Source organism: Caretta caretta, chromosome 15, assembly GCF_965140235.1.
Source record: "Caretta caretta isolate rCarCar2 chromosome 15, rCarCar1.hap1, whole genome shotgun sequence".
NCBI classification, from domain to species: Eukaryota; Metazoa; Chordata; order Testudines; family Cheloniidae; genus Caretta; species Caretta caretta.
The window spans coordinates 12,085,869-12,098,121 of NC_134220.1; the positions used below are offsets into that span (position 1 = coordinate 12,085,869).

The 12,253-nt window shown below is 45.5% G+C and overlaps 1 protein-coding gene across 1 annotated transcript in view; it reads left to right on the top strand.

Annotated features, from left to right (window-relative positions):
• The window catches only part of LOC125623242 (sodium/glucose cotransporter 1-like), a 59,592-nt gene extending 50,101 nt beyond the window's left edge, over nucleotides 1-9,491 (top strand). The window contains exon 15 of the mRNA XM_048822307.2: nucleotides 7,485-9,491. Within this exon, the coding sequence (XP_048678264.1) occupies nucleotides 7,485-7,702 (218 nt within the window). The 3' untranslated portion in view covers nucleotides 7,703-9,491. The remainder of the gene's footprint in view (nucleotides 1-7,484) is intronic.
• The last annotated feature ends 2,762 nt before the right edge of the window (nucleotides 9,492-12,253 follow it).

Sequence of the window (12,253 nt, forward strand, 5' to 3'; positions counted from 1 at the left end):
ATGTAAGCAGAGCAAAGTTGTCTTAAATCAGCCAGAAGTAGTTGGTAGAGAATTGGAGCCAACTGGGGGGGAGCTTTTCTTGACCTGCTGCTCACAAACCGGGAAGAATTAGTAGGGGAAGCAAAAGTGGATGGGAATCTGGGAGGCAGTGACCATGAGTTGGTTGAGTTCAGGATCCTAACACAGGGAAGAAAGGTAAGCAGCAGGATACGGACCCTGGACTTCAGGAAAGCAGACTTCGACTCCCTCAGAGAACAGATGGGTAGGATCCCCTGGGGGACTAACATGAAGGGGAAAGGAGTCCAGGAGAGCTGGCTGTATTTCAAGGAATCCCTGTTGAGGTTACAGGGACAAACCATCCCGATGTGTCGAAAGAATAGTAAATATGGCAGGCGACCAGCTTGGCTTAACGGTGAAATCCTAGCAGATCTTAAGCATAAAAAAGAAGCTTACAAGAAGTGGAAGGTTGGACATATGACCAGGGAAGAGTATAAAAATATTGCTCTGGCATGTAGGAATGAAATTAGGAGGGCCAAATCGCACCTGGAGCTGCAGCTAGCGAGAGATGTTAAGAGTAACAAGAAGGGTTTCTTCAGTATGTTGGCAACAAGAAGAAAGCCAAGGAAAGTGTGGGCCCCTTAATGAATGAGATTGTCGGGCTCAACGGGTAGTTATCAATGGTTCCATGTCTAGTTGGCAGCCGGTATCAAGTGGAGTGCCCCAAGGGTCGGTCCTGGGGCCGGTTTTGTTCAATATCTTCATAAATGATCTGGAGGATGGTGTGGATTGCACTCTCAGCAAATTTGTGGATGATACTAAACTGGGAGGAGTGGTAGATACGCTGGAGGGCAGGGATAGGATTCAGAGGGACCTAGACAAATTAGAGGATTGGGCCAAAAGAAATCTGATGAGGTTCAATAAGGATAAGTGCAGAGTCCTGCACTTAGGACGGAAGAACCCAATGCACAGCTACAGACTAGGGACCGAATGGCTAGGCAGCAGTTCTGCGGAAAAGGACCTAGGGGTGACAGTGGATGAGAAGCTGGATATGAGCCAGCAGCGTGCCCTTGTTGCCAAGAAGGCCAATGGCATTTTGGGATGTATAAGTAGGGGCATAGCGAGCAGATCGAGGGACGTGATCGTCCCCCTCTATTCGACATTGGTGAGGCCTCATCTGGAGTACTGTGTCCAGCTTTGGGCCCCACACTACAAGAAGGATGTGGATAAATTGGAGAGAGTCCAGCGAAGGGCAACAAGAATGATTAGGGGTCTGGAACACATGAGTTATGAGGAGAGGCTGAGGGAACTGGGATTGTTTAGTCTGCAGAAGAGAAGAATGAGGGGGGATTTGATAGCTGCTTTCAACTACCTGAGAGGTAGTTCCAGAAAGGATGGTTCTAGACTATTCTCAGTGGTGGAAGAGGACAGGACAAGGAGTAATGGTCTCAAGCTGCAGTGGGGGAGGTTTAGGTTGGATATTAGGAAAAACTTTTTCACTAGGAGGGTGGTGAAACACTGGAATGCGTTGCCTAGGGAGGTGATGGAATCTCCTTCCTTAGAAGTTTTTAAGGTCAGGCTTGACAAAGCCCTGGCTGGGATGATTTAATTGGGTATGGGTCCTGCTTTTGAGCAGGGGATTGGACTAGATGACCTCCTGAGGTCCCTTCCAACCCTGATATTCTATGATTCTATGATTCTATGCTCCTTGCAAGGCATCTCTTTTCCAGCAGAACGTTGGAGCTGCCGTCTGTGCAGCTACCCTCCCTAACCTTACCTTGTGTAAGAGACAGAGGGAGCATGTTGGAGGGAAGGCAGGTTGAGGAAGGAAAGTGGGTGTGGCTGCCCCTGCTGCAAATGGCCGTGTAGTGGAAGAGGGCCGGGGGTGAAGATCTGGCCCATTATTATGTACCCAACATTTTTCAGTCCTGTCGCAAATCATGTATATTTAAGTATTTATAATGTGCTTGAATCAGCTTAGTGACGTGAGCTACCAGTGAGCATTTGTGAGCTACCAGTGTTTTCAGATATATCATGGCTAACTGGGAACAAACTGTTCTTCTTTGAGTAGATGCAGGCCCATATTCCACTTAGGATGTATGCTCACTCTTCCACCTCCCCCAGGAAAAACGTGGACCAGCACGGAGTTGATGCTGGCACACAGGATGGTACGGGTATCTCCATCCCTTCTTTGGTACCGAGTAAGGAGGTCAGAAACCCTTTACTGTTGAGTCTGGTTCCAGCCTCCGGGTGTCTGTTTAGTCTGGTACCAATGAGGGAAATTCTGGTACTGACTGTTTCCACACTGACAGCATACCAGGCAGCTACAGACTTCTGCTTTTCTGTCCCAACTTCTCCTTTGGTCCAGGACTTTGCCAGGGTTGTATCATCTCTTGCCCCATTGATTGAACAAGCCACTGACCCCTCAGGTCTGTTTGCACTGCACCCCAGTGTTCCCCTTCCACATGTTGTGGAAGCAGGGCTGGTACTGGGATTGATACAGGGGACCTCAGTACCGGGAAACTCCTCGGACCGCTGCAGTTGGCTCTGCAAATGCTTCTGTGGTGGCTTTCACTGCCCTTGACATCAGTATCATAAGACACCCCAGCATCACTGTTCAATTCAGGACCAAAAGTCCCTTCTGGCACCAGCATGCTCTGTACCAACAGTATCATTTCTATTAGCAGTGCTGCCTCCTGCTTTGTTCCTACTCACTCCCTTTGGTCTCGCTCTGTCCTTATCTCCAGGATCCCGAGGCTCCTCTGTGTCTGAGTTGGTGTCATCGTTCTCCTGTTCTCCATCACCTACCAGCATTGGGAGCTGTTGATGGACTGTTACGGGTACCAGGATTGGCACACGTCTTGTGGTCAGGATGGAGGGCCCTGGCCCGGCACCTACTGGCCACCAATGCCTTACCCATGTCCGTGGCCTCCATGGAATCCGTGGAATGCCCCTCAGTTTTGGAGGTCCTGCTCTTCGTCTTGCTCAAAGGCAAGATCATCAGCCAGGATGTGGTGTGACTGTCCATCCTCCGTAGGCCCAGGCACTGGCGATGCTTCACCCTGCAGAGTCTTCAGAGTCCTCCCATAAAGGCCCATCAGCCCTGGAACAGGATCTGGTTTGGCTCAGCTAAGGGCCTCATCTTTGTCTTCAGACGATTCCGTGCTGCCCAGCTCATCCTCCCCTTTGGTACTGGGGGATTTTAAGATATACCAAGTCCTTTTGCAACAGGTAGCTGCTTCCCTCGGTATCCAAGTGGAGTTCTTGCAAGAGAACACCCACAAATTATTGGATATCTGCAGCTGTCTGCCCTGGTAGAATTGCCCTTCCTATCAATGATGCGCTCCCTGAACCAGTTAAGGCCCTCTGGAGCATGCTGGCTTTGGTACTGCCTGCAGATAAGCACATGGAAAAGCATTGTTTCATTCCCATGCAGGGATTTGAGGGGTTTTACTCCCATCCAGCCCCAAATTCCTTAGCTGTAACTGTGGTGAATAACAGGCAGGCAGGGCTGGTTTAAATCCAACCCCAAGTATAGGAATTCTATATGATTGGACCTCATGGGCAGGAAGATTTACACCTCACAGATGTGAATTGCTAACCAGCAAGCCTTACTGTCCAAGTACGATTTTTTAACTGGACAACTGTGTCAAAGTCTGCAGAGCAGCTCCCTGAGGCCTCACAAGAGGAATTTTGGGCATTTGTCACTGAGGGCTGCTTGCTGGCTAAGATGTCATTGCAGTCCACACCAGAGGTCACAGACACCTCAGCCAGAGTGATGGCCTCCACGGTCACCATGAGGAGGGCTTCCTGGCTGCAGAATTTGGGCAGTGCCCCTAATGTCCAGCAAGCCATTGAGGATTTGCCCTTCAATGGCTAAACACTGGTTTTGGACAAAATGGCTGCACTCCTTTGATTCCCGGGCCACCCTGTGGTCTTTGGGGTGTAGACCCCAGCCCCAGTAGGGCGTGCAACAGCAGTATCATCTGCAGTGCATGCTTGGCCAGCCTTTCGCTCCTCTGAGGCAATGGGACTACCCCAGAAAGAGGGAGAGACCCCACAGGAGAAAGCAGTTGGACTCGGGGTTTGGCCCCTCCCTGGCGCCCTCCACATGCCCATTTTGATTCCTTGGTCCAGAGCATTATTCCCATCCTTGCTCCTCCCTCCTCATCTCCCCCTTTTGGGGACAGGCTGGCCTGTTTTCACAATGCTTGGGGCTTGATCACCACTGACAGCTGGATCTGTCAGATTGGGTTATGCCACCCAGTTTCTCTCCACACCATCTCCCCATCCTCCCTCCTAGTCCCTCTTCAGGGACCCCTCTCTCGTGAGATACTGCTCCTCAAGCAGGTACCCAGATCCAAGGGAGGAGTAAGACCTATGCTTGTCTTTCATGGCCTCAACAAATATATCAGGTACATGAGGTTCCAAATCCTTGTCTATCTAATATTCTCCTTGCATTGTCTCAGAACGACTGGTTTGCTGCTCTGGACCTTCAGGATGACTACTTCCTTGTGGCAATTTTGCTGAGCCACAGAAAATTCCTTCAATTTGTCATGGCAGAGCACCACTTTCAGTACACAGTGCTTCCATTCAGCCTCTCTTCTCTTTCCCCCTCCCCTCCAGGTTTTTACCAAATGCATGGCCGTTGTTACAGCATATTTCAGGAAGAAAGGAATTCACGTCTTCCTGTATCTGAATGACTGGTTACTGAGGGACAGAACTCCAGAGAGGAAGTTCTTGTTCACATCAGCACCACGCTGTGCTCGCATGGCTGTCTGGGTCTCATCCTAAACACTGGGAAGGCAACCTTGTTTCCGCTGAGAAAATTGAGTTCATTGGGGCCCTCTCAAATTCCATGATGTCAAAAGTGTTTCTGCTGACTGACTGTTTTCAGATAATTCACCACCATTGCCTCAGTCTGCAGTCTTAGCCTTCCACAACAGTTTGGACGTGTCTGAGACTCTTGGGCTGCATTCCCGCTTGAATGCAGGTGGTCCAGTTTGCAAGTCTGCACCTTCAAATGTGGCTCAGGAAGGTTTACCATCCTACTCTTCACCCTCTAGACAGACTGGTCCATCTTCTTCCACTGGCCCTGGATTTCTTGCAGTGGTGGATGCATCCAGAGAATGTTTGCCAAGGCGTTCCCTTTATCTAGCTCTTGCCAACCATGTTGGTTGTTACTGATGCCTCTCTGAGGGATTGGAGGGCGCACCTTGGGTCACTGAAAATACAAGGGCTGTGGTTGGAACAGGAGTAATCACTCCATATCAACATGCTGGAGCTGTGGGCCATCTGCAATGCACGTCATGCTTTTCGGGACTGTATCAGAGACTCAGTGGTTCACATACTTACCGACAATACCGTCGTGGTGTATTATGTGAATAAAAAAGGGGGAGCAGACTCCAGGTGGCTCCGCCTTCTGGCGATCAGGTTGTGGTAGTTTTGCATCGAGGAGAGCATTATTTAAACAGCTATTCATTTGCCTGGGGTTCAGAATCATCTTGCAGACCATCTCAGCAAGTATTTTTCCCTGAGTGATCCCTGAAGACAAGGTCTTCTGGGTCATCTTCACAGCTTGGTGCATCCTTTCCCCCAATCCTGATCATTCCTTGGATCATCCTCAAACTGAAACTGGATTGGGACAAGCTCCTTCTTGTCCCAGTGTGGCCGAGACAGTGCTGGTTCTCCGACCTTCAGCCTCTTGTACCACTTCTTCCCCATCCCGACTTCCTCCCTCAGAACCAAGGCTGCACTTTGCATCCTGCACTCAGCTCCCTGCATCTCATGGATAAATGAGGAGGAAGAGCAGTGTACAGCAGCTATCCAACAAATCCTCCTTAACAGTAGAAAACCCTCCACCTGGATGGCCTATTCAGCAAAATGGAAGTGATTTTCAGTGTGGTCACTAGCCTGTGGAATCCAGTGAACCCTGGCCTCTATTCTGGACATTTTGGAGTACCCGCTTTGCCTTCAGTTGTTGGGTCTTGTGTTTAGTACATTGAAAGTGCATCTGGCAGTGGTATCGGCATTTCATCCCTGCCATTCAAAGCAGATCAGTCTTTTCCAGTGCCATGTTATCAAGAGTCTAAAAAGGGCTCCTTTGTCTATATCCTCTGGTCTGAGAGCCAGTACCTCTGTGGAACTTTAACTCAGTCCTAGCAGCCTTAATGAGACCTCTGTTCGAGCCTCAGGCATCTTGTCCCTTTCCACTTCTGTGTCAGAAAACAGCATTCCTGGTGTTGATAACATCAGCAAGGCAAGTGTGAGTTGCAGGCTTTAATGGCAGAGCCTCCTTATACACAATTCTCGGAAGACAAAGTGACTTTGTGATTGCATCCAAAATTTTTGTCCCAAGTGGTCTCTCAATTTCATTTGACCCAGGTGGTATATTTACCTGTGTTCTTTCCTAAGCCACATTCCTCTCCAGAGGAACAGTGTTTCCACACCTTATATGTTAGGCGATGTCTAACCTTCTGTCTGGGCAGGACATAATGGTTTCGTGGTTTGCCTCGTTTGTTTGTGTCATGTGCAGATGGCATGAAGAGTCAAGCAGTTTCTTCACCGACTGTATACAAATGGACAACATCCTGCATCAAGGCTGCATATGAAATAGCTTTGGCTACCCCCCTTCAGTAGGGGCAAGCTCTTTCTACAAGGGTGCAAGCAATGTCCATAGCATTCCTCCATGATTTCCATATTGGACATTTGCAGGGCAGCTACGTGGTCATAGATACATATGTTCATGAACCATTATGCCGTAGCTGCATCTTCCAGGGTGGATGGAGGCTGTGGTAGAGTGGTCCTGATGTCCTTGTTTAGGTAAACTCTGAGCCCTGCCTCCTGGAGGGGGTACTGCTTGTTCGTCACCTAAGTGGAAGACCTGCCTGCATCTACTTGAAGAAGAAATGGTTTCTTATTTCTTCAAGATGTGATGCAGATGTGTATTCCATGACCTACCCTCTGTCCCTTCTGCATCAGAATCTCGTTTCCAGGCATTCAATGTGAGGAAACTCAAGGAGGGCCAGGGTGGCACTATCTCATGTAGCTGGGGAGGGGCTATGGCCACAGGGCATGAACACTGCCCCTCTACGGGTACTTTAAGAAAAATTTCTCCAGCTCTGGTGCACTGGGCCATGCATATACCTAGGTGGAATACATGTCTGCCTAAGATCTCAAAGAACACAGGTACAGTAAATACCGATTTCTTAGTGAACTGGAAAGCATAGGGATTTGTAGGGTACAAAAGAATTGACTGCAATGCTATTTGGTGGTCATGAATCACTCACTTCACAGGTCTGCTGTGGAATTACAATATTCATCTTAGAGAGCTTTTGAATCATTAAGACCACGAATTCGGGGCTGTTATTTCAATTACAAGAGTCTCTTCAGAATGCTTTGTATTACTGAGACCTTGTTTTAGTGCCAATCTTATAGGTCCACACACACCATGTTTCTTGACCATTGTGTTATTCTCTCTATCACAGAAGAAGGCGATGAAGGACAAGGGTTCCTGAAGAAGGCCTACAACTGGTTCTGTGGCTTCGATCAGAAAAAAGAGGCCAAACTGAGCAAAGAGGAGCAGGAAGCGATGGAGAAGAAACTGACTGACACTTCCGAGGTGCCATTCTGGAGAAATATTGTGAACATCAATGGGGTCATTCTATTGGCTGTGGCTATATTCTGTCATGCCTTCTTTGCATAAATCCAACCTTACGCTCCAGAGTTTTTATGAAGGTCTAACTCAAGTTAATTTTCCTTTTGAATTTGCACTGTATTCTTCAAAAGATAAACAACACTACACTAGATACACGTATTAGACTAGTAAGCTGAGATTGAATTCATTAAATTGATTTATTCATTGTTATTTTTAGAAGTTGGTGAAACTAGTTTGATTTCTATGCCCCTTTTTCCTTGCTTTAGATCCCTAAAGTGATCCCGGTTTTTTTTAGTTCAGCTGTATGGAGGGCTGTGCTATAGATTCAGGATAAATGAATCCTTTCAAAATATAGGCTGCCTTATGTAAGTTCCCTATGCATGACATTTTATTGATGTATTCCTTTGCTACTATAGCTATTTTTTTCAGTAGAATTTTTCCGCCTCTAGTCTCTGTTCCATATGTTATGCTATTTTCCAGTGGACTGTTTCCTCTCGACTCTTTGTTCACTTTTTCTCCTAAGTGAAATATGAACCCCAGTTGCTTCTGAGTTTAACTTTTGTATTTGTTCTGTGTGAGTTGGTTTGAAATTAGTCAAAACAAGTCTGGCCAGCCCTAATAAGAGTTGTGTTTATGCCTGACTCTTCAAGATTAGCTTTAAAAGTTCGTACACAGACTGTACATTTAGTTTTAATATGAATTTATCCTTGAATGTAAAAGCTTTATTTTTAAAAATATATTCTTGTTGATTTTGATTCCCCGGCATGATATGTCAAAGTTAGCATCCGTTTGCATTTACTTTAGACCTCCATTTTATAAGGAAGGCCCTAGTGTACTCTTAATTCCCCTTCTTAGTTAGTGGATTTACCACCTGGCAATTCTTTATCATGGGTGAATGTTCTAAGCATCAGAACACTGGCCTTGTGTCTTGCTTCCAAGTACACAAAGACATTACAGTATTTTTCTTGCCAAATTATGAATCTTCCTTCTCTGACAATTTCGCTACGAAATTTCATTCATGCCATGAGTAAGACTGTTACACTATAGTTTCCCCAAGGAAAACAGTCTCTGCTCTGACACTATCTAAACCATTCCACTTGTCTTCACCTTATTTGGGACTGTGAGACAGTGATGAGGCAATGATCCTGGTTTGGGTCTCAGAGACCAATATGATGAGACAATGTGTGATACTGCAAGTCCAGGTTGAAAAGTGAAAATAGATAGAACTTCTTACCATCTAATTCATCTTCCCCAGGAGGCATGGATACAGAGAAGGCACTTGGGAAATTCCCAGTTGGCACAGTTAATCTGTATTACAATCCTTTGTTGCCTTATCTACTACAGCTTCCTACACAGTGAGGTGTAACATGCATCTCATCTACCAGCAGTATTGTACAGCATTGTGAACTGTGCTACAACATGTAACAGGGAAGCCAATGTGGTCTTCTGTAAATCCCTTTAACTTTCATCACACTGTGCTGTTGTCTCACAGTCTGTTGCTACTTCAGAGGAGTGCATAATAGAATGTACTGTCCTCTTGCAGCTGCAATATGATCTTCAGTATAATTCTGTCTCCCTACAGAATCCTGACATGTACTGCACCGTGCCAAATCAAATCAGTATAATCTAAATCCTAATGCAAACTGTCTTCTTGTAATGAATACAGCAGCAGGGAGCATCTTAAGTCATCACTTCTATTGTGCTGTGGAATTCATTATATTTCACTAACTGTGAAGGCTTGTATGTATTAAAATTTTTCTAAAGTGTCTGGGGTCTGCAAAGTCAAGAGTTCGTTGTATAAGACAATGGAAAATGTAAAAAATAAAAAAAAATTCTCTTTGATTAAATGCTGAAATCAGATCTCTTCAGTCCTGATCACTTGCACACCTGGGAGTCCGATGCCAATGTCTAGGGGTCTACAGCTGTTCATACGGTGGCTCTGGGTTGCTGTAGCAGATGAGAAACTGGTAAATGAGCCCTTCTTGTGGATGACGCAGCTCCTTCTTAGCTATTGTTTGTAACTACCCTGAAAACACTGAGATCAGACCTTTTGGATAAAGGCAGAAATAACACAGCTGGATCTCCCCGCCAAGCTGAGCAGCCTATACCATGACACCCTTCTTGGGCATTCTTGATAGTCAAGGTCTGTCATGCTTGTATGTTTCATTTCTCCACCCAGGCTGAGTAATGAAGCTTTTTTAAAATATAGACTGAGAATTGCAGGGACAAACATTTGAAACACATGTGAAGTGACCTGACAACTAGAGCTGGCAGAATCCAGGGTTCACAACCATAGACAAAGCTGACTGCATCTTAGGATAATTTGTCTTGCCCTGTGGGAGTTCTAGTAAAAGCTGCCTGTGAAACTGTGCCTCAGTGATTGGTGACGGGACATGGAGCCGTTCAACCCCATCGTTGGTTGGTAAGTGTTACTATCTGATGTCACTTTCATGGGTTTTATTAATCGAGTTGGTGGTTTCAGTCCAATTTCTAGCAGACTACTGTCTGCATCACATAGGTGCTGTTAAACTGGTGCATATCAGTAGACAAAGTCAAGGACTAAAGTGCACAGGAATTGAAAATCCCCCTTCCTGTAGAGATGGGGGAGGCAGATTCTGGTCTCACATCATTGTAAATCTGGAATTTCTGAGGTCAGTGGAGTTACTTCAGAAAAACATCAGGGCACCCTCATGACATGATATAATCAAATAGCAAGAGATTTTTTGGGACAGGTTAGCATAGCCTGTCATGTTTTCGTATCTAGGTGTATACATTTCTCATAAAATAGTTCTGCAAACCTACATTAATTTCTAGTGATATAAAGGAAGAACCATGTAGTGAAAAATCTGTAAGTATCTAGGCTAATAGCACTCTGAGCCATAAGCAGTATTGATTTATAAAGAACAAATGCTGTCAGGCAAGTGTGATCTTTCGTTAATAGAATTACTAAATTAGGGTCAAATCCTGTGAAGTGCTGATTACCCTCATTTCAACCCTACTCTCATTTTATTTTCTGTATCCTTGTAACTGAAGTATCTGAGCATTTCCCAGACATTAATGAATATGCTTGAGAATGTGCTGTGAACTAGGGAAGCAAAATCACTTGTGAAGTCTGTGGCTTAGTTAGAAATAGAACCCTGATCTCCCAAGTCCCAATCCAGTGCCTTAGCCTCCAAGGCCATGGGGAGTATAGAGCACTCAGCACCGCACAGGCCTGAGATCTTAAGGCACAAAGTGAATGTAGTAGATGTAATACATTCAGATTTAATAAAGTATCTAACTGTTCGCAGACTGACTCAAAATTCATTCCAAATTGGTTTGGCTAGGAACACTTCCATATATTAAAAACTGACTGGAGGTCCACGCACAAGGGTAATGACAAATTGCAATGTATTGTATTGAGGTGATGATTGACAGATGGGGTAAATGATGTATTGGAACACTGGTAGTTTTCTCTGACGAGACCTTGAATTTGTTTGATTCAGATACTGGAGGGAGGTACGAATCTGCTGCACTGGAGATGGAGGCTGAAGAGGGACAGTGAGGGTATGAGTAGGTAGTGGGATAATGTAGTAAACTAGAGAGGCTGCTGGCAAGTGAAGGAGGTTTTTTTTTCTAATGCAGTGTAGGCTGCCCAGCTGTTTTTCTTTGTGTTCTGCATGAGACACAAACAACTGTAATAGAAGCTAACTAGAGCAGCAGGGGAAGGGAGCTGCATTTATATAGCTCTCATTCTGCTTACGTTAAAATAACGTACCACTAACAGATGTAACAACAGAGGACAACTGATCACTAGGAATTATGATGAAAACTGCATTCAACAGGGCTTCATGCCATTGTTCAGTGAAATGTGTATAGAGGATCAATTCCAGTGCAGATCTGGGATGGAAACACCTTGGGTGCACATATATTCTCTCCAGTGACTTCAGTGCAAGAGACTTTTACCTTCGGTGCAAGAGACCCCTGCTGGGAGAGACTGGGATAGAGCATCTGAGTTTTTCCTGAAGTCACCAGTCCCGCCCCATTCCCTTTAGTGTGAGAGGCTCAGGCTAGAGTAGCTGTGAGTGCCCCCAGCCAGCAGCTCTTACACTGTTCTATGGATTGACTCTTACTGGAAGAATCACAAACTGGAGTAAATGTAAACTCACACAGGTAGAACGTGTACCTGTTCTCTACAGAGAATGATGCTCGGACAGACTGAACTCCCTCACAGCCTGTCCTTATATTAGAAGAGGCTGAAACTCAAGTAACTGAGAGTTGATATTCAAAATTGTCTTTGTAACAGACCACTGTAATAGTTATGGAAATCTTTTATCAATAGCAACACCTTGATGTCTAGGCAAGGCAATAGAGGGAGAAGTCTGCAAAAGCAGTTGCCCTTGCTAGCATGGGTCTGAGGTTCAGAGTTTTAGTGTACTGGTTTTGCATTTGGGTATGACAAACCGTTCTCCTTTTTACAGATATTATAGTAATTAACAGTGAACCAAAATTGAAGGTCCTCACTTAGTTTTTACTTTCTCCTTAGACAAAATGCCAGCTGATGTCTTTTCCTTTTGACATAAGTCTGATCCTACAACTCTTCACACAAAAAGATGGGAG